The sequence below is a fragment of the Xiphias gladius genome, chromosome 2, assembly GCF_016859285.1.
Source record: "Xiphias gladius isolate SHS-SW01 ecotype Sanya breed wild chromosome 2, ASM1685928v1, whole genome shotgun sequence".
Taxonomy (NCBI): Eukaryota; Metazoa; Chordata; class Actinopteri; order Istiophoriformes; family Xiphiidae; genus Xiphias; species Xiphias gladius.
Genome location: NC_053401.1, coordinates 89,445 through 114,256, shown reverse-complemented (window position 1 = coordinate 114,256; position 24,812 = coordinate 89,445). Strand labels below are relative to the sequence as shown.

The 24,812-nt window shown below is 39.7% G+C and overlaps 4 protein-coding genes across 9 annotated transcripts; 2 read left to right on the top strand and 2 right to left on the bottom strand.

The window, feature by feature from the left end:
• The first annotated feature begins 748 nt into the window (after positions 1 to 748).
• gcc1 (GRIP and coiled-coil domain containing 1) lies at positions 749 to 6,841 on the top strand. 3 transcript variants are annotated; one of them, XM_040143040.1, is made up of 5 exons: positions 749 to 877; positions 982 to 1,014; positions 1,995 to 2,515; positions 4,170 to 4,844; positions 5,030 to 6,841. In XM_040143040.1, exons 3-5 carry the CDS (start codon positions 2,126 to 2,128, stop codon positions 6,287 to 6,289), a joined length of 2,325 nt encoding a protein of 774 aa, XP_039998974.1. In that variant the 5' UTR covers positions 749 to 877; positions 982 to 1,014; positions 1,995 to 2,125; the 3' UTR covers positions 6,290 to 6,841. The 3 variants fall into 3 exon arrangements, with proteins under 3 accessions (XP_039998974.1, XP_039998956.1, XP_039998966.1); XM_040143022.1 differs by having other exon boundaries at positions 749 to 882; XM_040143032.1 differs by lacking the exon at positions 749 to 877 and having other exon boundaries at positions 889 to 1,014.
• A 655-nt stretch (positions 6,842 to 7,496) lies between these two features.
• dennd6b (DENN/MADD domain containing 6B) lies at positions 7,497 to 19,202 on the bottom strand. Its single transcript, XM_040150842.1, has 20 exons — positions 18,962 to 19,202; positions 17,822 to 17,860; positions 17,664 to 17,706; positions 17,471 to 17,580; positions 16,461 to 16,541; positions 15,692 to 15,797; positions 15,528 to 15,607; positions 13,711 to 13,773; positions 13,574 to 13,629; positions 13,236 to 13,358; positions 12,507 to 12,602; positions 12,100 to 12,194; positions 10,990 to 11,055; positions 10,806 to 10,870; positions 10,631 to 10,720; positions 10,161 to 10,214; positions 9,953 to 10,062; positions 9,750 to 9,852; positions 9,136 to 9,210; positions 7,497 to 8,704 (listed from the first exon to the last, which is right to left on the bottom strand). The coding sequence occupies exons 1-20, from the start codon at positions 19,106 to 19,108 to the stop codon at positions 8,582 to 8,584; spliced, it is 1,725 nt and encodes a 574-aa protein (XP_040006776.1). The 5' UTR covers positions 19,109 to 19,202; the 3' UTR covers positions 7,497 to 8,581.
• Positions 19,203 to 19,625: 423 nt separating this feature from the next.
• lamtor4 (late endosomal/lysosomal adaptor, MAPK and MTOR activator 4) lies at positions 19,626 to 21,980 on the bottom strand. 4 transcript variants are annotated; one of them, XM_040139993.1, is made up of 5 exons: positions 21,875 to 21,980; positions 21,607 to 21,690; positions 20,132 to 20,249; positions 19,853 to 19,970; positions 19,626 to 19,819 (listed from the first exon to the last, which is right to left on the bottom strand). In XM_040139993.1, the coding sequence occupies exons 1-4, from the start codon at positions 21,875 to 21,877 to the stop codon at positions 19,873 to 19,875; spliced, it is 303 nt and encodes a 100-aa protein (XP_039995927.1). In that variant the 5' UTR covers positions 21,878 to 21,980; the 3' UTR covers positions 19,626 to 19,819; positions 19,853 to 19,872. The 4 variants fall into 4 exon arrangements, with proteins under 4 accessions (XP_039995927.1, XP_039995912.1, XP_039995904.1 ...); XM_040139978.1 differs by having other exon boundaries at positions 19,626 to 19,816; XM_040139970.1 differs by having other exon boundaries at positions 19,626 to 19,809.
• Positions 21,981 to 22,683: 703 nt separating this feature from the next.
• Positions 22,684 to 24,704, top strand: atp6v1f (ATPase H+ transporting V1 subunit F). Its single transcript, XM_040139958.1, has 2 exons — positions 22,684 to 22,977; positions 24,018 to 24,704. The coding sequence occupies exons 1-2, from the start codon at positions 22,820 to 22,822 to the stop codon at positions 24,217 to 24,219; spliced, it is 360 nt and encodes a 119-aa protein (XP_039995892.1). The 5' UTR covers positions 22,684 to 22,819; the 3' UTR covers positions 24,220 to 24,704.
• The last annotated feature ends 108 nt before the right edge of the window (positions 24,705 to 24,812 follow it).

The window sequence follows — 24,812 nt, the reverse complement described above, 5'->3', positions numbered from 1 at the left end:
CTGTTTTGAAAAAACTTTATTAACAAAATGAATGTTGCTGCGTTCACGATCTACTGGAAAGACTATGCATTCGAGAACTTTGTATTTCACTCCACACAACAGTCCTGTAGTGGAAAAAAAACACCCAAAACATCAATTAAATCGCAGCCCCCACAAAGTGACAGTGTTTTTTTTAATTTCCCTGTTTTATTACAGCTATAAAACTCTGTATATCATCATTTTTATTCACCATTATTATTATTTAATTTATTCATTTTATTCCTTATTATTTAAATTCATGGTTCAACATGTTTATCAATAAAATCATGGAAATCATATCTTTATCAACCATTACCGAAACACAGAAAGTAAATAAAGTTAAAAGTTTGAATGTCCATGTTGTAATTTTCAAAATATTTTTTGTGCCTCAAAGCGCTTAATGGGCTACATCGTGCCATCAGTCATCAGACTCCAAAACGCCAAAGCATCCAGTATCTCCTACCTCCACTGACTGAGACTTACATTGCACATGTACTGTATATACACATAGATCTTTTTATTGTATCTATTATTCCCTTTTTATCTTATTTTTTTACTTACTTTTTTTCCTGATGTATAAATAATTATGAAAATGTTTTTCTTTGATTGACTATATTCCTTTGTGCTGCTGTGTCAAATTGAATTAACCCTACGTGGGATCAATAAAGGTACATTCTCATTCACCTTATATTAGGTAACTACAATAATTTAATTTGAAAACCTACGTTTTTCACCGTCTGTCAATTTGGTAGGGGTGATGTAATATTCCTGACGGCGATGAACGCATCACTGCGTTCCCGCCTCCTCCTCCTTCAGATCCGGTTCAGTACAACATGGCGACTGTTAGCTGACAGTTTATGTTAGGTATTTTTTTACATTCAGAGTTTTACGATAAATAAGATCAGTATAGTTTTTCTAAATAATGTTTTTCTGATTAAATAAATACACTTTGTTTGATTTCAGCTCGTTGAAACCGGCTGACTGCTGTTTAATCAGGTAAGAACCGGAGAAAAGTCGTTGATTAATGTCAGTGTTTGTCGGAAAACGTTAAAGTTTTTTGAGTCTGAGCTTTAAACCGGGATTAATAAATTAATGAATGGTTAACATGTCATCCTTATACTGTGTCTTATCACATATGTCACTTCAGATGAATAAATAACTTAATTAAATCAAACGTTAACTTACAGTGTTCAAAAACAACTGGAATAAAATAGAAACTGAACCAAAGACCTGGACCTTTCTCTTTGACTCTAACACTGAATATTCAGTCGACGGTGAACAGATTTTTCATCATCTGTCTCAAAACCAGTCTCACACAGTCAACACGGTTTTTATTAAAGCACAGTGTTTGAAATCAGTTTCTGAAGACTTGTGCTTTTGTTTTTCTCTCTTTTTGCCGTTTATATCCAGAGCTGCCACTAACGATTATTTTCATTATCAATTAATGTGACGATTATTTTTCTAATTAATCGTTTTTTTGCAAAATGCAAATAAAAAGTACAGATGCCAGTGTTATTCCTTCCTAGACTTGTTTTGTTAGTTTACTGTCATTTAAGAAAAAGAAAAACATCAAAGACAATTATTCAATTATCAGAATACTTGCCAGATAATTTTCTACCGATTAATCAATTAATTGAGTAATTGTTGTAGCTCTGGTTATATCATCACCACTGAAGTAAGTTTCTGATTCTTCAGTTTAGCATAACTTCAGCTAACTTTAGTGTTGTTATTTCTGAGTCAGCTTCACATCTTTCTGTGGCAGAGTGATTTTGCCCTGAGGTTTTTGTCGTAAAAACTGAAATGTAACATGATCACAATCAGGCCAAAGCACTTGTGATTTTAAGTAGGATTAATAATACACCAGATAGCGCTGGCGTTTCTAATTCTGTTGGATTGTGTCTATAAATGCAGCTTTAAAATACTGTTATGTTACACCACTGACTGACAGTTTCCTAATGAAATGCGACTCTTTTCAGAAACTGACACGAGTCCAGCATGGCTTCAGTTTTCACCATGATCAGATCCAGATGAACCAGTTATGGTCCTGATGACGGATGGAGTCTGATCCGAGACTTGTGTACTAGCAGTCTGTGAGTCCAGCAGAGTCATGGAGAAGTTCGGGATGAGTTTTGGGGGCGGTCCCAGTAGGAAGGAACTGCTGGACACCATCGAGTCCCAGAAAAAGCAGTTGGTCCAGTATCAGACCCGCTTCAAGGACGTGGTCAGGGCCTACAAGAGTCTTCTGAAGGAGAAGGAGGCTCTGGAGGCCAGTTTGAAGGTATTGACGGTGACCCAGGAGGTGGAACTGAACCAGCGGGGCCAGGACACCACCACCACCACCAGCACCGCTGCCCCTGACCTCTCAGAGGACGGCTGCTCGCTGCACAGTGAGGACAGCGTGGACACAGTGGCGTCTGTGGACACGCTAAGTGAAACCACCAGAGGGGACCAGTCTGAGGAAGACCAGGGAGTAGTGGGAGGAAAATTAAGCTCAATGGTACGTTTGAAAAAGTCCAGTGACCGAAATGTCATCTGAAATGTCATCCAGCAAACAGAACAGATCCAACTTCATTTTATAAATGTTTATCATCAAACTACAAATAACACAACAAAGAAAATAATGCAGCTAAAATTCAACAACAAATGTTTTGAGAACAAGAGGGGACTGCAATCAATGCGACTAGAGTCGGACAGAAGTTCAATTCCGTTCCATTTTATTTATACAGCGCCAAATCTGGGTTTTTCCTGGCTCAAAATCAGGTGGAGGTGGTACCATCCTGATCATGTGCACTCACATGCGTGTACCATACCTTCAACTGGCTCAAACAAACACTTTTCACGAGCAACATATTTTAGGAGTTCTAGTGAATCCTGAGGGATTTCCAAAAGGACAATAACAAACACTAACAATTTAGGAGATGTCACCTTGTGCCTTTTTTTTACAATTTCATGACATTTTAAAGACTAAATTAAATGATTAATCAACTGATCAATCAGCAATGAAAATAATATTTTCTTTCAGCTCTACAGCAGATTTTAATTTTATTTAATTTTTAAAATCTGTACCGGTTGAATATTTTTCCAGCGCATATTTGGCTGAATGAGAAAACTTTTTTTTTTTTTTTTAATTGTATTTTTTTCATGCTTTTGTCATTCTACCAAAATTCGGATTATTTTACAGTGAAGAAAGACAAAGACTGTTCAAATGTCTACAACAAAGGACTATGTTTAAAAGAAATACTGTGTTTTGTCTTTATCAAACAATATCTGAAATACACAAACTCTAATTATTTCAGGTCTCAGGGGCGTTTTTAGTTTAAATGTCTTTGGGGAAGATGAATAAAAAGTGACGTTAAAATAACAGACGTTGGCTTTACATTAATACTCTCCTAACAACTCCACAACTGAAAACCCCTCTTTGGGTTAATGTCCTGTCTTGCACTGTCTTGACTCTGATTCTCTCCATCACTGGTCCCTTCCACTTCTTGTGCTCTCCTTTCAGACCTGATAAATTTACAGAACCTCGTCAGTAACATGAATTATGACTTTGCAACTGCCTGTGATAATCAGATGATTTCAGGGTGAGAATAGGGAAGGAAGAGGAAAAACTCCCTTTAACAGGAAGAAACCTCCGATAGAACCGGACTCAGGGTGGGTGGCCGTCTGCCTCGACGGATTGGGTTGAGTGGAGAGAAATGGGGGAGAGGGGAGAGAGAGAGAGACCAGGATCCGCTCTATGTACTGTTATATTCAAGCACTGTCAGACTGGTCGTCAAACTGCGATGAAAACGTGATAAACATGACGAGAGAGTGACAGAAGTACGATTAGAGTGCAACAGTAGTGACTAGGACGTGACGGACGCGATGGGAGTCTGACAAAGGTGCCGCGAGCGCGGTGCGAGTTCTACAGATGCAGCAAGTGTGACAGAAGTTTGACAAATGCAACTAGAGTGCGACGGGAATGATATAATGCAACTACAATGCGACAAAATGCAACTAGGCACAATGAAATGCTACTAGTGTGCAATGTGAGCATGAAAAATGCGATATTCTTTTCCAGCTATGTCGCAGCTACTGTTCCAATTCATCACGTTTGTCTACGCAAACGAATGTGATGAATCGGCTCCTCATACTGATGTTTCTTCCTGCAGACTCCAAGGGCAGAGAGGGCAGAGCTTGAGGCTGGCGGTGCAGAGAGCAGCAGTGTGGGGGTGGAGCCTCATCAACAGACCACGCCCCTTCCCAGTGGGGAGGCAGAGCGTAGAGTCGCCCAGCTGAAGAGCCAACTGAGCACGCTCACCAGCGCCCTGGCCACAGTGACGCAGGAGAAGTCTCGGATGGAGGCGAGTTTCCAGGCCGACAAGCGCCAGCTGAAGCAGGAGGTGGAGGAGCTGCAGGATCGCCTGGTCGCTGTGATGGCGCAGCAGGAGGCGGAGTTGCGTACTCTACAGCAGCAGCTGGCCGAGAGTCGTGCTCGCATCATCACGCAGCAGCACGAGAGGGAGCAGGAGCAGGGAGACCACGTCCAGCAGCTGCGGGAGCTGCAGAGGATCCTGCAGCAGGAACGAGACCTGCGACAGGATGCGGAGCTCCGTCTACAGGACGCCAACACCACCCTTCTGATGACATCACAGGCCGTAGACCGGGGGATGGAGTCTGAGGCTCACCTGAACCAGGTGAGGGAGGAGAGAGATGAGCTGAAGAGGAGGCTGCAGGCCGCAGAGGAGGACCAGAAGAAACCAGATCCCAGAGTGGATGAAATGCAGCAGGAGCTAACAGAACTGAAAAACCACTTCCAGATGCAGATCCACAATGAGACCAGGAAGGTAAGGCCGAGACCAGAACTAACTAAAACCAGATCCACAGCGAGACCAGGGCGGTAGGACTGAGACCAGAGCTAACTAAAAGGGTTTAGTCTCAGCAGGTTTTAGTCTCAGCAAGTTGAAGGCTTCGGGTTTAGTGTCAGCAGGTTGTAGTCCTCAGTGTGTCTGAACTCTCTGTGTATTTTCAGGCGTGTGAGGTGGAGGAGCGTGCTCGTGAGCGTGCTCAGGCTGCAGAGATCAGGGTTGCAGGTCTGGAGCAGCGGGTCTCTGAGCTGTCGGAGCTGCTGGGTTCCTGTGAGACGGCGAGGCAGCGAGACCAGCAGACCACTCAGCGACTCAGAGACAGGATCCTGCAGCTAGACACTGAGAACAAAACGCTGGCCATCGCTGCCTCCAGCAGGTCGACCTCTGACCTCACCGCGGACGAGTCGCAGCTGGACATCAGCGCGCTGAAGGACAAGCTGGAGAAGGTGAAGAAGCTGCTGCTGGCGGCTCAGAGGAACCAGGACCAGAACATCCGGGACCTGGCAGAGACCGAGGCAGAGCCGGGCGGGGACAAAGCCTTGGTGCTGGTCTACCAGCAGGAGCTACGGCAGCTGAAGGACGAGTTTGAGCGCTACAAGCTGCGAGCACAGGTGGTGCTGAAGAACAAGAATGCCAAAGACGGCTGCCAGGCCAAAGAGCTGGAGGAGGTCCGGGACCAGCTGTCGGAGCTGAAAGAAAAGTACATCAACCTGCGGATCCAGAGTGATGAGGCGGAGGCCCGACACCGGCGCGAGCTGGAGGAGCGGCAGCAGGCAACAGTGACGCTGCAGCAGAGCCACAGACAGGAAGCAGAGCGGGTAGAGACGCTGCATCGCGACGAGCTGCTGCGACTGGAGGCCGAACTGCACAAACACAGGGAGAGGACCATGGCCCTGCTAGACGAGAAGGACCAGGAGCTGGAGAGGCTGCGGGCCGTCGCAGTCGGCCGCAGCAACGACTGCGACGAGGCGGCCCACAATGAGCACGAGCCCGACCCCGAGAGCGAGGGCGACATCGTCGGCCTGGCCCTGCGGCGGGTCGCACCCGCTGAGCCCACGCTGCTGCTGTACGCTGAACAGCTGGCCAGGAAGGAGGTGGAGGTGGGCGGCCTGCGGCGACACAAACACCGGCTGGAGGAGGACCTCCACCAGCTGCAGGCCAGGCTCATCGCTAACGGAGAGCGACACGACGAGGAGGTGATGGAGCTGCGGGGACAACTTGACAAACTGATCCGAGACCAGAGCAGAGAGGGCGCCAACATGGAGTACCTGAAGAACGTCATCTACAAGTTCCTGACACTGCAGGACGCCAGTGGGAGGCAGCAGACGCTTTCTGCCATCCTCACCATCCTGCACTTTAGCCCGCAGGAAAAACACCACGTCCTGAGGATGCAGGGGGCAACATGGTGGACCAACAAGAGATAATAAAACACCTGAAAAAGAAACACCTGAGGCTGAAATAATATTCAGATATAATTTCAGCCTGTTTGTAACTCAGTAAATTTACACATTCCCAGACTTTAATTTCCCCTGCAGTCTTTTCAGTGGCTTACAAAGGAAATCTAAAGTCACAGGCTTGAACCAATTTCTGAACTGTTTTTACAAGCAAAGAATCTTATTGTCCCTTCTTTGATCCTGTACTGATGCTCCCCAACTTAAACCCCACTTCATTAAACCAAAACCAGACTCTTACATGATGTTTATTTATGACGGGAGCTATAGTTTAGGTGATTATCTGATGTTTAAATTGATATAAGAACCTAATGCAGTTCAGTTTCTATCAGCTGCTCACTGAGCTCCACTTCTCCTGTAGACAATGTGTATATATGAATATTTAAACATATATGATTATGACTGTCACTGTGAGTAAACTTAAAGAAAACATTTAAAAGATGAGTTTGGTTAACGCATTCTTCATATCATTGATATGTATATTTTTGATTCCCTTGTTGAAATTAAACTATATTTCCTGCTTCACATACTTAGTTTGGTTAATTCTGGTCTTCTAAAATTAATTAGTTAATTAAATAAATAAAATAATAATGAAAACAGTTCATTCATTTTAGGGTTTTATAATGGAGGCAATTTAAACACTTTATTCAAAATATTTCTCCCCAGAACATTCAGATTTTTTTTTTTTTTTTGTCTAAACATCTGCATGATCATTATCATGACTTTTTTAAATATAACATTACAATTTCATTATGACTTTACTCAAAATATTACCACTTTTTCTCAAAACATTTGACTTTTTGTGTCATTACAAAAAGTGATTTTTTTCTCGTAACAGAACAAATGTTTTTTTTTTAAACTACAACTTTTTTCAAAACATTGCGATTTTTCCTACAACAAATTTTTACAACTTTTTTCTTTGTTACTCTGTTATCATAACTTTTTTTTTTAGCATATTCAGGGTTTTGATCATAACATCCCAACTTTGTTGTATAAATAGACAAAAGTAACCTGCGGGACGAAAGAGCAGAGATGCTGATGACTCTGGGTGTCCTATCGCCTCTGCTGAGGATTTCCTGAGGGGAGAAACATGAAACACGTTTATGAAATACGAACGGCCGACATCATTTAGACCGATATATCGACCCGTTGGCACCAGGAGTAATTAAACTACATAATGTGAACATGATTCAAGTTTTACTTCTCAAAACAAAACAAAATATTTACAGACAGTTCGGGAGAAACAGGACATAAACGTAAACACATTATTATCATTATTATTGTGAGTGTTACATTCGCGAGGATCAGTTAGAGTTTGTGGATTACAGCTGTGATTCAATAATAGAAAAATATCACTTCATCTGTGGTCAGTGTGAAGTTATATGGAAAATTCAGCATTTAATCAAAGTCTAACAAATAAAGTGGAATCAAACACACATCATTATATAGCAGAGGTAAACAGACATTTTTTTTTAGCTTTTTGTCTTTGATGAACTGTGTGGTTCTTTGTGGATTTTCATTTATACAGGTTTTACAAATATTCTATAATGTTATGTTTGTGACGCTGAACGTTAAATGACTGCAAGTTAGTTTCAGAGTGAAAAGAAAATGAATCCACAACATCTCTGTTATTATGACAAGGTATCAGGAAATTAAGTCGTAATATTTTGAGAAACAGTCAAAAATTGCAGGAATAAAGTCGTAATATTTCAGGAATGAAGTCATAATATTTTGAGAAAAAGTTAAGATAGGAATGAAGTCATTTTGAGAATAAAGTTATATTTTGGGTGAGGTCATATTTTGGGAATTAAGTAGTAAAGTTTTAAATTGAGACATTTAAGTTGAGACGATTAGGAGAAAGTTTTTAAGTTGAAAAAAGTCATAACATTGCTTTTTACTTAAGAATTTGTTTTAATCTTTGCATTGTGACTTTTCGTCATGCAGCTGTCCTGATATTTTCTGCTGATAACCGAAACATCCAGAGCAACAGATTCATCTCTGCTTCAAAACAACAAACAGCAGCTGTAACATGTTCCCATACTTTTATTTGCTGTCCTCACATGTAATCACATCTCAACTTAAAGAAGGCATCATGAAGCTCAAGCCTCAAAGCTTCTATTCATAAGATTAGTCAGACCTAAATTTACAGAATTTATTCCCGTGTCATAGGTTTTGGGTTGCAAACTGAGATGATCTGGTAAAAGAGCAGCCGTCAGTGTGTGTGTGTCAGTGTGTATTCAGTGTGTTTCAGTTCGTCAGTGTGTGTCAGTGTGTGTTCAGTACAGTCTGCAGGTCTTCCGGCAGTGAGCCGGTGATGGAGTTTATAAAAGTGTCCAGTTTGTCCAAAACTCCGTCCTTCACCTGCAGCTGCTGCCTGCGAGCTTTAATCTGAAAAACAGTCAGAAACACACTTCCTGTCTTTCATGTACACACTGACACGACATAATCTACAACAGCCTATTAGGGTCAATATTAAAGGTAAAAGTTGATTTAAAAAATGAACTGAAATGAAAATGAGTAGAAAGTTTAATATGAAAATACCAGAGTGAGAATGAAGTGAAATGATAAAAGTTCTACTTTGAAAATATAACAAAGTGCTGTTTTTTCTGATTAGATTGCATCTATTTACTAACACAGAGTATTAAAATAAATCCGTTTTTTTTCTCAAAACTTTTTTTTTTTTTTTCAAAAACAAACTTATTACTCTTTTCTCAAAAATATTCTATTTTTGGTGAAATTACTGCAAATTCTCAGTTCAGAACAACTTTCCTCACCAGATCTCAGATTTTATTTTCCTGCACAGGCCCTGAGTCACTCACCAGTTTCTCTCTGAGCTTCAGAATCAGATCGACAATTTCCACCTCAGACTTTTCTTTGGTCCAACTGAGCAAGTCCTGGAGAGACCAGAACATCAGAGTTAGATGATCCAGATGTTTAAAGGTTTGCTATGCAGGATTTTCCTAGAAAACAATGTTCAGACTCGTACAGCAGGAATCCCCCTCAGTCATCAGTTATGACCCAGTAGAAGTGTGCGGTGGTGTATCTATCTGCACAGACCCTGGCCTCTGCCTGTATTTTCCCATTCTCTTCTTATTTTTCTGTGTTGGGACGTTTCTGGGCGTCAACCTTTGGGCCAGGGGTGTGTAGCCCCCAGCCAATAACAGCATGCAGGGTGTGAGGGTGAGGCTCTATAAAACCGCTGTTACCAGGTCACATCGCTGTCTCCACCTCTGTCCTCTGCTCTCACTCTGTGTCATGGATGTATAACCGCCGTAAAACAATCAGAAAATAATGTCTTATTTCTGATTCACTGCTTTGTTGTCGCTCCCTCTCTTCACTCTCTAGCTCGCTCAACCACCACTGCTGCACGCTTTCAACACTTGTCTGACAGTCGGCCAGTGATCTGGATGTTTGATGAGATAAACTAACTCACAGCATCACAGATGACCTCCAGGTGAAGACTCTCCAGTTTCTGAGTCATCTCTTTGTGTCGCTGACGGTACCAACCGTCAAAGTTCGGAGACCTGAAGAACTTCCTGTCAAGAACCAAGAAAATGTGAAATTTATTCTGTGTTCAATAAAATACGTCTGAGCACAGGAACACGAAGAGGACCTGAAGACACCGGAGTGACTCACCTGTACAGTCCCATCCAATCACCTTTGAGCACTGAGGTGAGCTGAGGCCCGGTGTGATCCAGAGTGGACATGAACTCGTCCTGACTGAAGGGTCGAATCTGCGGAGGAGTCTGAACAAATAAAACAAATTAAACGTATAAATCACCTGTCATCTCCAATCTGATGACATCACTGTGACTTCATCACTGATGGTCCACTTCCTGTTTACCTTCCAGGCCGTCACAGATCTCTGCAGAGGCATCAGGCTTGCCATGTACCTTTCCTGACAGACAAAACACAGGGTTAATGTGATGACAGGAGGGTTAGATTTCCTGCTCTTTGATTTCACATTTTGACCTTTGATTTAAACCATTACGATTTTCATTTTAGAAGATTACAACTTTTTCCACAAAACATTTCAACTTTTAATTCAGAAAATTTCCACATTTATCTCAAACTATTACGACTTTTCTGTCAAAGCAGCGCTGACGCCAGCGACACCAACGTAAATTTCAGCTGGAACATTTTCTTTCTCTTTCTCTACAGCGAGCTGTAAACTGAGACTTCACACTCTAACTGTGTTAATTTCTTTTACACGTCCAGCTGAAATTTAGAGTTGAGATAAACTGGAAGTCATTAAATACAGCCACACGTAATAAAAATCTGACATTCCAGGGATCTGATTGGCTGATTTCTCACCAGAGGGATGATAAAGCTCTGAGTGAGCTCTAACAGGTGTCTCCTCAAGATGGCGCTCTGAACCTCTGAAGGTCTCTTCCTCTGAATACCCTGAAAATGCAGATGGAGACTCGTACTCGTTAAAACAGATTTACATCGTCATGTGTTCAGGTGTGTAAGAGTTCTGCTGGTTCACCTTCAACAGTCTTTTAATCAGAATCTTGTCTTTGTGTAGAAACGTCTTGTACGCCGTGTAGATCCCTACAGACACAAACACACAACATTTAACATTGCGAAACATACGTTTATTAAAAACACAACAGGCTCATAAAGATTCAGGCTGGTGCCGGTTTTGACCTGGTAGTCATCCGTCAGGTTACCTGGTTTGGTGTCGAGTGTTTTCAGTTTGGACAGTTTCTTCACCTTCACCTGTTTAGGTAAATCACCTGCAAGTGATCAGAAAGGTTTACATGAGGCTGTGTCATTGTTATATTAACTGTAATAATCACTTCATATCCTCTGTCTCTGTGATCCTACGTAGATGATGCATCACACGTTGAATTAAGTCTCCACCAGGTCAGCGTCCAACTCAACTGAGCTGAATTTACTTTAATGCAGAGATTTGATTGGATTTCACACAAGGAAACATTCCTCTGATCTGTAATTAATAATGATAATAATAATAATAATCATCATCATCAGAAACGTTGTTGTTTTCCAAACAGCACAAAGAGAGTTTTTATTTATGACATAAAATGCTCACATGTAAATAACTGAATATTTCATCACACTGTTATCTGTCAGGGATTTGAATCAGCTTTCTAAACTTTATTGACTGAACACAGTCAAAGTTTCAGTCAAAGTAAAATGCTGGGAGGTCAAAGACTGAAAGACAGATTAAGAAAGAAGTTTAAAAAATAAGACAACTGGATTCTATTATTATGAAAATAAATTTGTTAAGATTTACTAATTTGATTCAATTTGCTGATATTAAACATCTATTTTGCATAAATAACCAGCTCCTCAGGCGCTCGGCGAGCTGATCTTCTGCGTGTTGTTTTATGGACTTCTATTGTGTCATTGTTTGTGTTTTGTGTTGTTCTCTCTGTATTTTAATGCTGAGTTTTGTGTATTTTAAGGCCCATCAGGGACAAGTGCTGCAAACAAGCTCAGGCTGGAACTTCTGTGATATCTGACGCTGGTTCATGTTATGTACTTGTTCAGGCAAAAACCAGCGTTTCAGGGTACATCTCAACTAAAATAAAATCTTTAAACATGTGTACTGCAACACCGAAGACAGATGTTTGTTTAAAATGGAAACAGAGAGTAAAAGAAGAATGTAAAGAAACAGCTGAAAAAGAAGAAGAAAATGAAAAGAAGGAGATAACAAAATACAAACAGAGGAAAGGATGATAGATAAACCAGGGAATAAGAAGAAAAGAAAAAATAAATAAATAAAAAGAAAGAAAGAAAGCAAGGAGAGAAAATACCTGCCATCCTGATCTCTCCCAGTCTGATGATATGAGGCCAGGACTGAAAAGTCTTAATGAAGAACGGGTTGGTAACTCCCAGAACCACGTTAGGTCTAAGAGAGACAGAACAGGTGAGTTCAGACAGACAGGTTAACTCGGCTGTGAGTTCAGACAGGCAGGTAAAATCGGATGTGCGTTCATACAGACAGGTAAAGTCAGGTGAGTTTAGACAGGTAAAGTCAGGTAAGTTCAGACAGACAGGTGAACTCAGGTGAGTTCAGACAGACAGGTAAACTCAGGTGAGTTCGGACAGACAGGTAAACTCAGGTGAGTTCAGACAGACAGGTAAACGAGGTGAGTTCAGACAGACAGGTAAACTCAGGTGAGTTCAGACAGGTAAACTCAGTTATGTGTTGGTAACTCACGGGGCCTGTGTCCTGGTGGTGTACTCTCTGAACTCGCTGTCATGGATGGTGAAATAAGGACGAAAGTCACAGCAGAACTTCAGAGGACTGATGGAGCTGAGGAGACACATGGTGTTACCACGGCAACACCACAAACACTGCTCAATCATTAGCTGCCATGAGCTCATTAAACTTCTGACACCACAACACAGTTTTGTTTTTGTGTCCATATTTAAGACTAATTCACAATGATTTATCACTTCCCTGTACATCAGGGAATGTGCTGTTGATTGTGAAGAAGGTCTGTGACACTTAATAAAAAACCACACTGGGAACTGGGTGATGATATAAAAAAGAAACGTTTGTATTTACAAATGTTGTTTTTCTAAAATATTAGATATTTTCTCTAATCGGAGGCTCTAAAAACCCATAGATGTCTGAAGGCGTCTGTCTCCGTGTGCCAGCCCTGTGATTGACAGGTGACCTTTCCAGGTATACTGCGCCTCTTGCCCACTGTTACCTGGGATCGGCTCCAGCCAGCACGACAGAAGAGATGTCATGGTCCGATGTATTCAAAAAATACTAATTTGAGAGTTTATTGCGATAAAATCTGAATCCTAAACTGCATATATACGAAAAATTTGTACTAAATCATTTCAGTTTTTGGAAGAAAAATGTTTTCTCCAACATTCAGGTCTGAAATATTTCAAGATGGATGCAAAAATGAATTCTGATTGGCCGTTCAGTTACCTGACAAGAGTCAGAACGGTCTCTGAGGAGATGGTGGGAGATGGCGCCATGACGACCACCGGTTCCCCAAGTAACATGAGCTCCCAGAGCATCTGCAGGTGGATGAGCAGTGACTGGAAACACCTGGGCAGAGGTCAGAGGTCACATTAGACAGATGGAAACAGTCTGCTGCAGAGTTTATTCAGTCGAAAAAAACATCTGCTGAACAAAAACCAGACTAAAACTAGAATAATCACGACTGAAGTGTGACTGAAACTAATAAATGTATTTGACAAAGAATAAAAACTAAAAGTAAATCAGGCCTAGAACATCAGTAGCAAGAAGAACTGATCTCTGACTTGAAGAGGTCCAGTTCGTGAATGGTGGGCAGCAGAGTCGGAGCCGGCAGGAGGTTCTGAGGAAGGAAAAATTATAATGAAACTTTATTTATGAAAGAAACTCTGAGTGAATGAAGGATAAACAGCCTCTCTCTGACCTCTTTAGCAGCCTGTCTGACCGGACTTCCTCCTGGCTTGTCGGTTTTCGAAGGAATCCTCACCTGGAAAATTAAAACTCTTTCATGAAAACACGAACAGGAAATTTTGTTTTTCCCGAAACTCTAAGTTACAGCAGGAGAAGCTGATGCCTGGGAAAAGACAGCAAGTATATATACAAAGTGGAACATTCACATACCACATTCAAATTACACATTTAGATAAATCTAATCAATCTAATAAATCAATACATTTTTTTCTGCTTTTTACATAAATATTTTGAAAGTACATGGAAGTACACAGTGTTGTATATAAATATACGTTTTGACATTTTGTAGCTTAGTTAATGTACCACTGGCAGATGTCTAGTTATAGTTTTGATGTTTGATGAATACCTGTTGTTAACTAATGTTTGGCATGATATGGAATTTAACAAAAAACTACTCATACACATAACAAAGGATAGATATATGAAAATACAATGAAAATTGAAATAATTCAATTATGCAAATTAGTTGCATGCTACATTTTTATTTCAGTTTTTTAAAAGTTTTAACAGCCTTTTTGTTCAAATAAGAAATACCTTCCACAGTTTTCTACATCATTTATAAAAACAGAAAGTAAGAGTTTACTTGTTAAATTTTAATTTATGGATGTACAGTAGTATTAAACCAAAAAAATTAATACTAAATGTTAATCACATTAAAGACTCACAGTCCTTTTCAGAAAGAACATTTTCAAACCTCAAAGAAATTTTCATGAACACAGGACCTGTTATAATAATCACAGAACAGATATAAATGTCTTTAATGTGAATGTCTGGCCTACTAACTGATAATTATCCATGACACCAATATGATAACTGATAGAACTACAGAGATGTGAAGAAGTCAATAAAGGCTTATTCTTAGACCGACAAGTATATTTTCCCACTAGTTACACCAACGTTATCTCAATTTATTTTTATTATCATTTCAATTTTTTAAATTTTATTTTACGGCAATTCTGAAATTCAAACCAATGTTTTTCCTGTGACCTCAGAATGACATTTTCAGTTGTCACGAAATTTGGTATTGTCACAGTCATACCACATTTTATGCAAAAATGACAATAGGTGGCGCTGTCTCACTGTTTTGAATATCTTGAATATCTATCTCCAGATCATTAATACATTTTTCATCCAGTATACGCTCCAGATTATCTGACAATAGGTGGCGCTATGGCCTCGGGACGAGAAGAACTATCCATCCATCCATCTATTTGGGTATTAGCTCACCAGTACATTATTCAATTGTCGCCAAATTCGAGATGCACATCCAGTATGTTGTCCCGTAGGGTCGTACCACATCTGAAGAAAATCTCACAATGTTTCACATCACTTTAAATGTTATCTGAATAATTACTCAGCTGGTTTCATGCTGCCATCTAAAGGCCTGTCTAAGTCTTACACTCTGATAAGGACACTGGACAGCAGCATGAAACCATGAAATTGTTCCACAGTTGTTCCAAAGTTGTTTCAGGGTTTTATCAGGTGTATGGACCTTTCTTTACCTGCAAAGTCTAGTTTCAAATGTCAAATGTCGGTTTGGTGATTATCTGCTTTTGCCACGGGGAAGAAGCCAGTTTCCAGTGACAGAACGTGAAGCTCTGTGATTGACTGTTCGTTGGTGAAATGAACCCTAGGAGTTGTAGTTGACTTGTCTCCTTCAGTTTTTATGTTTCACATCTACACCTCCTCATCTCACCTGTAAACCCACACCCCTCACCTGTAAAACCTCTTCCCCTCATCTCACCTGCAAACCACGCCCCCTTCTCTCACCTGTAAAACCACACCCATCACAGGCAAGTTGAGGGTCAGCCCAGGTACGGGTGAAGGCCACTGGTCGATCTCGTTACAAACTGTGAGGACGAATAAAAGTCAGGTGACATTCAGCATTCTGCTCTGATTGGTTTGTGGTTATGATGTAGACGTGACTTCATCACCTGCTTCGAGGCAGGGCTCCAGCTTCTCAAAGAACTCAGGTGCCACGTTCTGAAGCAACGAATGGAACAGGTGAGTGTACGGCAACCTGGACACGAACACCAGAGACTGAAACACAGACAGTCATGTGATCAGAGACCCCACAGCTGTCAATCAAACTTAACAGGTGGGATTAGGTGTGAAACAGAGGGTCGTTTCATTAAGGAGACTCAGAAAAGCAGCTTTTATTGTTAAAAGCCTGACCTGAACCAGGATCCGTCTGAATCTGGTTTACCTCAAACTGACACCGATCACATCAGTTCACAGATCTTTAAAGTTAAAAATGAAATGTTCGCTGACGCAGAGCAGAGTGTTAAAATTAATCAGACAAAAGAACTTCAATAAATATTAAAACATTACAGCAATAAACAAAGGCTAAGAGAAGCAGGATGTAGAGCAGTTAGCTCTGTTAGCTCCTCTGGAATCAATCAGCTTCTGTACCTGTTCATAGACGGGAACTTTGTATTCATTCGTTTTAGTCTGATAGACCAACTGTAACACTGGTTCAGCCTGTAAACTAACCTCACGTGGACCAGGTTAGTCTGGAGGAGCAGTTTCCATGGTAACTCAGGGTAGACTGATTGAAAACCTGAGACTGAATTTACTGAAACAAAGCTGGTTTAACTGGTAGACTGTGCCCAGGTGTCAGACTGTCCAGGTAAGTCTCAAGGATCTGCTATGTGAAACAGACAGGTGTTAGACTGTGACCAGGTGAGTACAGGTGACCCTCACCTTTTGGAAGTATCCTCTCTTCACCGAGACGTCCTTCACTTGTCTGAAATAGACGTAACCAAAGAAATGGGACATTTCCCTCTGGGGACGCAAGAAAAAAACAGTTTACAGGACGGACCAACTGCAAGTTTTTTTATATCCCAGAATTTATTTCCAATTCGATGTCGAATGTTTCCCAAAGTGTGACGAAAAGTGTGTTTTTGGTTAATTCAGACTAATATAATCAGATATTAGAATGAGACGGCAACATCTGTGACAGTGATACAGTTTTATTGTGTCAGTATTCATTATAATGATGATGATGATGATGATGATTATTATTATTATTATATGAACCAATTCCGGTTCTCTACACTCACGAAACACAATAGTGCGTCTACTGCCACTAATACTTAATATGATTCAATTTACAGACCATGAACACTTATTTTCTCAATGAGCTTCTTGCTACAGAAATAATTTGCGTTTTTACAAATTTAAAAATTTTATGAGCTCATCCATAAACAGTTTCTTACAGTTATAACAGTTATGATTATTTTCCAGTGCTTTTCCCTGAGTCCTCTAGTTTTAACGTGGCCACGGCTCGGTTGGAAAAAGGGGACATCATGTACGTCCATGTACCAATATTTAACAAAACCCGAACCAAAACCTGTGGGATTGTTTGTTTGTGGTCTTAATATAACAACAACTTCAGTCACACAATACAGTGCAACAGATTTTACAAAGTTATCTAAGGACATACTAAATGTTTATTACAAAATAGCTGAAATGATATCATGTGAAACATTGATCAATATCAAACACTGGCTTTTTTAACTTTTCAAACAGGAACCGAAAACGTTAATAACTATTAAAAGTTTCAGTCCCTGTCTTTCAAAGCCTGTCGAATCTTAAGTGACAGCGTCTGGTCTGGTGCTCTGATCCGGTAACAACTAATCAAATAATCACTCGTATTGCAGACAAACTGATGGATCATGAACAGCAGTTGTCTGTTTCCTGTGTGACCTCACCTGCAGAGTGACAGGAGCGTCTTGGTTATAAACGTCGTTTCTGAACCTTGAAGCTCTGCGTCCAACCGACTGACGTAACCTGAAGCTGAACTGAGTGTCACCGAGGCATCCTGGGAAATAAAACAAACAGATCATGTGACCTCTGACCTGTTATCTACAGCACTGCTAAGCATTATCAGACAACAGAATTTACCGGAGTATGAGTCAGGGAAGGACAGGTAGCAGATGCTGGTTTTCTGACAACAAAACACAACAATCGTTAGCAATAAAATTATCATCGATAGACATAATATCAGTCGACAAAGTTAATCCAGCAAATTACACATGATGTAGACAGATGTAAAAAATTACCTCCTTCTCAGTGAGTTTCACATTTGGAGGATACACCAGCTGAAAATACCCAGAAAGGACAAAAAGGACTTTCACCAAATTCCTTTCAAAGTTATGCAAAATTTATCACATCTTTCACAATCATTAACCTGTGAAATGGCACTTCAAAAATGTACAAATCCCGAATATATAATGTTCACTTCAGATCACAGATCATCTCAACAGCAGTCACGTCAATAAAATCTAAAACTGTTGTGTAATGATTCACCCTTATAATCCCACAATCATCCAAAGAAGAAAATATGTTCGTTCATAAACGTTTGGTGGACTAGAGGCATGCCGAACTCAACAGCAGACTCTCAACAGTAGACTCTAGTCGTGTATTATAGTCATTGCAAAGGAAAGTGCATTTGCCGAGAGCGAATGCAACATTAAATAATAGTCTGTTGTACAAACGGAGTTTGGTCTAAGTACCAGCAACACAAGAGAAAAGTGCAGGGGTCTGTGGGATGAACAAGAGCTGTGTTTTGTTTAGTCATCGATGATGATAGTGTCCTCGCTGACTTTAGACACCACATATAATCACAGAATGTTGTAGCGGTCCTTACCAATACGTACCGAGTTTTGGGAGAGAAACCAATAAAACCAAATCCCATTCAATAGCTATCAGCCTTTCACCAAGCTGTAAAATGTCTCTTAATACCTTTTAACATATCCCGAGGGTATAAAGTTCCCTGCGGCTTACACATCAACACTAGTCCTTTAAATAAAATGCTAACTTTTATTCCCACAAACGTCTGATTAACAGCAGCAAGGATGTGAAAAAAATATTAAATTTCAGATAGATCGATGCTGTTTGGTGCACTGATGCATGCCGAAATCAACAGTAAACTATTTGTTTTACTATATAGTTTTTCATTTGAGGCATTTATTTACGAAAGGTATATTTAGAAAGTTAAATCAAAGAATTGTTAGTTTTTCAAACGGAGCTTGGTACATCTGTCCCCAACACAATGAACAAGACAGATTTGGTTAACAACGTTTAGCGGTGAGTGAATCCTGCCGTCAGCATCTGAACCGTCTGTTCTGATCACTTATAGAACATTTATTTGATCGATCACCCTGATAAACGATGCTAACGATGCTAAGCTAACACCGTACCTCTATGGCTTGTCCGAGCTCCAGGTCGAAGGTAACGACACACACACACTCCAACCAGGAGGCGAAGCGGGACCACGGACCACGGCTGTCCCCGCTGTTCGCTGCCTCCTCATGTCGAGGAGAACCGGAGCCGTCAAATGGGTTCATCACGACGGGATCAGAGATCCGCAACCTCCATCGGTCCTCCTCCAGTCCTCCATCACATGAACCGGTAAAGATACCGACGGAGAACACAGAGTGTAGCGCGGGAGACCTCCGGTGGACAATATGAGATACTGCAACAATAGAACCACAAACCGGGTCGTCCCCGTCTCCCTCGCATCCAGATGGTCATGTGGCATGTGCCCCCCCCCGTGCTGGATCTTACAAGTTGTAAATGTCCAGGATCACAAGTCGACCTAAACCCTAATGCTGCCCTGCTGAACCTACATACATCAGTTCACGTTTATTCCAAAAGCACCTCTACATATATATTTTTGTTAGTTAACTTACAGTAATCATCTTATTAAATACGTTTCTTCCTTTTATTTCTAGGCTCCCCCCTCCAGCGAAGTTTTCCTTACTTCTGCTGTGAGTGGTTCCCGTGTGCTCCATGTGTGCTGGATTTAATCACGAAGTTTGAATCGTTTCTCTGCTGATTCTGGACAAAATGTGACAAAGCGCAAAACCTCAAATCATTTTATTGAGACAAACAGATTTAATACGACAAAACAACAATGGACATCAAACACATACTGAGTTCACCAGAGTTAGAAACTGATCAGAAATCAGCTGCAGATAACTGTGATGGGCAAACTGTTGACCCCTGACCTTTACCACCATCATCATCATCATCATCATCATCATCATCATCATCATCATCATCATCATCATCATCATCATCATCATCATGACCACCTGACCTCAATCTTTTAAACACTGACTGGCTCCTGCTGGTTGTTCTGACGTTTGACCACGAAAACTTTCTGACCAGAAACCGTCACCGTGTAAACGAATTCCTCCAGAATCACTGAGGACAGAAAACACATGACCACAGGTGAGTGCAGGTGAGAGGGTTAACTTTAGTTTAATGCAGGATAACCTGAGCATCATTAAAACTGCGACTAGAAAATAAGAGGAAAACAAATTAAGTCTGGTGTGTGTGTGTGTGTGTGTGTGTGTGTGTGTTACCTGACATGCGTTTGAAAGGTGGATCAGCTGATCCAGGTAACTTGAAACGACTCGCTGTTCGAACCATCTCCATCATCACACCTGCTGTGTGTTCATCGTTCTCCAGCTCACCTGCAGACTGAAAACGTGGAAACATCCGGGGTCAAAGCTCAGAGGTCAGGACAATCCCTGACGAACCAACTGGCAAGAAACCTTTTAATCAGGATATTTGTAATATTTTATTACTAACTTCTTCTGATGTATATAGATCACATACTATACACCAGCCTCCATTCAAAATTCCATCAATTTAGCATTTTGTCATCTTTTCATGCCTACGAAACGTCTTGGTAATTTTATAATGGCTGAATTCTCCATGTTTAAACAATAACTAATCCAAACACCAAACTCCATTCAAAAATTAAGCAGTTTAAAATTATTAATTCCTCATCTAAATTGTTGGATTTTTTTCCCCCCTCAATTTTATAAATGCTTAGTTCACCTTTATTCAGTATCAATTCGAGTGAAGTTTGGTTACACATTTTAGGGTCAATAATCTGGTCAACAAACCATCCATTTAAAAAACCCACCAAATTTCATTAAACAAACAGTTTATTATTTTCTTATCCATTAATTCCTTATAGACATTGACTGACTATATTTATAATCATCAGGGACCAAAATATCAAATCCGCATATAACTAATCCAGCAACCAATGCAGAATTCATTAGCCGTCCTGTCCAGTCATAAAGTGTTTTAAAATTTGTTACACTAGGTTCACATTAACTGGTATCAGCAGGAATGTTTATTGCTAGAAATGTGAATGGGGTTTGGTTTTTCTGTGTCAATTATCTCAGTTTTCGCTTCCCTGCCGTGTGCTCTGTGCTGTCACTAAACTACCCCAAACACCAAACTAAATACAGAAACCAAAAATTGAAACGGTTTTATATCGATTAATTCCTCTTAAAACATAATAACTGAAAATACTTTTAATGCTTAGCTACAAAACGTCAAATCAACATTTCAACAATCGAGCAAAAAATGCTGAATTAATCAGTAGCTCATATCATTTCATCAACGGTCTTTACTCTCGTTATGCTACGTTCAAATTTACCAGTATCAACAGGAATGTTAATCTGATAGATATTTGAATCGAGTTTGGTGTTTCTGTGTTCCATTATTAGCCTCTCTGTGATTAAAATATGCCTCACACGAAAATCCAGCAATTTAATATTTTCTTGTCTATGACGTCCTTGCAGAATTTGACTGAAAATATTTTATTAATCATCAGCCACCAAATGTCAAAACAGGACATAAATAATCCAGAATAAACCAGTAGCTCCTGTTGTTTTTATATGATTTCTTTATTTTTGTTATACTGGGTGAAGGTTTATGAGGATCAACGGGAATGTTAAAATGACAGAAATGTGAACGGAGTTTAGTCATGTAACTCAGTAAACATAGCTCAATTAGCTGTTCAAGATAAAACACTCACGGCCAGAACCCCGTCTTCACTGATGACCAGGTACCCGAGCTGATCCGGGATCCGCTCCAGACCCGCAGTTAGAGCTGCTGTCGTCTGAAGACCACAGAGAAAGGGTAAAGTGAAGCAAGTAGGCTGCTAACTGCTAATAGGCTAATCAGCGTTAACTGTGAGAGTTAAACAACGTTATAAAGACTGAGAGTTGCACAACTTTATAAAGATGATAAAAATATATATATATAAAAAGAAACAACAGAAAACATTTACGTGTCACACTCACCATTCTTCCTTTTATTCTCTATTTACAAGTTGTAACTCAGCCGCACTTCCGTTTTTCTTGTGATTTTTCACGTGACCAATGAGGCCTTCATGTGCTGCTGTAAATTACAAAACAACTGAAAATCAACACGATCAGTGAAATTTAAACTGATTCATTACCGATATATTTTATGAAGACTTATGTCCACACGTTTACAACACACTTTATTTAATGATAGTAATTTCACTTTTACGTTATTTCATTTTTATTACATTTGATTACATTATTATTATTATTGTTGTTATTATTATTAATGATAATAATAATAATTATCATTATTATAACCATCACAAGTACATATATATGTATGTATTTGGATATTTATATAAATATTTATTGGGCGTCTCCGCATGAAGGACACGAACTTTTTTCTTTCTCTCTTTCTTTTTATGATAAGATTTTGCACATCACACCCACGTCCACAACTGTAAAAACATAATGAAGTGTTGTTTTTTATTATTATGAAATTAATGATTCATATTAATGAGAATATAAAAAACAACACTCGGGACAGTACTAGTATTAGTAACATAAAAAAAATTATAAAAGCTAATACTTGAAGTGTTGAATAAGACCGTTAAATATACACTAAAAAAACCTTTTTGTTACAGAGAAAAACTTGTCCCATCAAACCACATTAACGGTCAAAACGTTTTTAACTTTTAAAGATTTTAAGGAAAGAGTTTAAAACCAGTTTAGTTTAAAACTACCGGTTTGATTTTATATTTATTTTGACATGTTTTGTCCTCCGATCAGCAGAGAGCGCGAACCTCTGTAACTAAACCGGAAGTTGCAGTCAGCTGATATTCTCACATGATCTGTATGATCTGCATGATCTGTCAGTAAAAAAAAGGCTGAATATTTTCTCCGTTTCTCGGTTAAATCTTAATATTTGAACGCTCCGCGATGGCCGGCCGCGGGAAACTGATCGCCGTGATCGGTGATGAGGACACTTGCACCGGCTTCCTGCTCGGTGGGATCGGTGAACTCAACAAGAACCGAAAACCGAATTTCTTGGTGGTGGAGAAGGACACTAGCATCACGGAGATCGAGGAGACCTTCAAGTAACAACGATTTACTGTTATTTACTGAGGGATGTTGCACTAAACTCCATTCCTATATCATGCAATTTAAAGTTTTACTCATCTTTTAATGAACTGATTTCTTTGGCTGAATTTTTTTTAAAAGCCAGAAGCCAAATGTCAACTCGGAATTTAAATAATTCAGAAAGCAACGAATATGAATTAATCGAAACTTTTTTAGTAGTCTGCTAAAGGCTGGATTCAAAATTATTCAGCATCATACGGAATGCTCTTCTGATTAAAAAAAAATAATAATAATAAATTGAATGGAGTATGGTCTGGTGTTTTTGGATCCATACTCCCAGTTGTAGCCTTTGAGACCTTTCGTCCTGTACTGGGTTTATGACTAAACTAACCATTAACCGAAAACAAAACTCCATTCGAAATTCACGTATTTTTAAGTTTTCTTGTGGATTAATTCTTTGCAGAACTTGGCTGAAAACAGTTTTAATCATCAGGGACCAAATGTCACCTCTGCATATAGATAATGCAGCTAGCAACAAATATTAATTAATTAAAAACATGTTTTCATTTCAAAATGCTGAATTCAAAATGTATCAGCATAAACAATAATGTTAAATTGGTCGAAAATTTGAATGGAGTTCTCTTGGGTGTAATTTGAGGTTAGTAATCCTAGTGAAATGTGTTCTCTACCGTGAATAAATGTGTTTATTCTGGAATCCCAACACCAAACTCCATCCAGAAATTAAACAGTTTAAAGTTATTCTCATCTATTAATCTGTTGTAGAAGTTGACTGAAACATTTTTTAATAAACAGATAACATTTTTTTAAAATAATTAAATTAATTTTTAAATGGTTAATTCACATATGGCTGCTATTAGTTCATAAAATAACATAACTTACATAAGTATTTTACTAAATGCACATTTCCCTCTATGTCAAATAATGTTAAATAGATATAAATGTGAATGGAGTTTGGTGTGGTGTTTGTCAGTTTTTCCATGTTCTCTTAACCGAGGGACTTAACCCAGTCCCTCTCCTTCTACCTCTCTCTCTGCAGGAGCTTCTTGGCGCGTAACGACATTGGCATCATCCTGATCAACCAGTTCATCGCTGAGATGATCCGTCACGCCATCGACGCTCACATGCAGTCGATCCCAGCCGTGCTGGAAATCCCATCCAAAGAGCATCCGTACGACGCGTCCAAGGACTCCATCCTGCGCCGGGCCAAGGGCATGTTCTCAGCCGACGACTTCCGATAAACAACAAACTGTCCAAACGCACAAACACACAGAACGTTTACACACTGTGTGATTAATAGAAATGTCCCTGAGATGTTGTTTTCCTGCACAGTGATGGTGGATTATCTGTATCAGTAACTGAACATATTGATTTGTTCCTGTTCATTCCACTTCACGTTGTTTTCAGTTTTTATTTCTGCCTTTTGGAAACAAGTCTGGAAACATTTTGCTTTAATTTTCACTAAAAACAATTTTTCAGGAAGTGGAGGATATTTCGATTTACATGTGACTGAGTCTCATTCTGTCGCTTTTAGACAAATATAAAGTTTTCCTTCCTCTGCTGGAAATATCTCATGTGATGGAAATTATTACAAAATGGAAACAGTGATGTGTTGTTTTTTTGCTTTTTGTTTTTGTCTGGTCAGCCAGTTTGGGATTGTTTAAATATATTAACTTATAAAATATAATAGATGTTGAGGAAAATAAATGCTCTTGTTGGCTGTGAAGTTCCGGTTCTTCTGTTTATAATCATTTAATTTTACATTTTATATCTTATATATACATGTCTGACAACATGTTGACTTTTATATTGAGTTGATTTGTTTTCACATTTC

Bases quoted from the DNA above. Each gene is read 5' to 3' on its own strand.
- gcc1 (XM_040143040.1), top strand. From the start codon at position 2,126: ATGGAGAAGTTCGGGATGAGTTTTGGGGGCGGTCCCAGTAGGAAGGAA. The intron at 2,516-4,169 runs GTACGTTTGAAA...TTCTTCCTGCAG, and splicing joins GAGGAAAATTAAGCTCAATG to ACTCCAAGGGCAGAGAGGGC. The intron at 4,845-5,029 runs GTAAGGCCGAGA...GTGTATTTTCAG, and splicing joins TCCACAATGAGACCAGGAAG to GCGTGTGAGGTGGAGGAGCG.
- dennd6b (XM_040150842.1), bottom strand. From the start codon at position 19,108: ATGAACCCATTTGACGGCTCCGGTTCTCCTCGACATGAGGAGGCAGCG. The intron at 10,721-10,805 runs GTGAACCAGCAG...CTGCATTTTCAG, and splicing joins TGATTAAAAGACTGTTGAAG to GGTATTCAGAGGAAGAGACC. The intron at 9,853-9,952 runs GTGAGTCACTCC...GGTTCTTGACAG, and splicing joins GATTGGATGGGACTGTACAG to GAAGTTCTTCAGGTCTCCGA.
- lamtor4 (XM_040139993.1), bottom strand. The intron at 20,250-21,606 runs GTGAGTGTTTTA...CCACGTTTTCAG, and splicing joins GTGAAGACGGGGTTCTGGCC to TCTGCAGGTGAGCTGGAGAA. The intron at 19,971-20,131 runs GTAACACACACA...TTCTGTCCTCAG, and splicing joins ACCTTTCAAACGCATGTCAG to TGATTCTGGAGGAATTCGTT.
- atp6v1f (XM_040139958.1), top strand. From the start codon at position 22,820: ATGGCCGGCCGCGGGAAACTGATCGCCGTGATCGGTGATGAGGACACT. The intron at 22,978-24,017 runs GTAACAACGATT...CTCTCTCTGCAG, and splicing joins GAGATCGAGGAGACCTTCAA to GAGCTTCTTGGCGCGTAACG.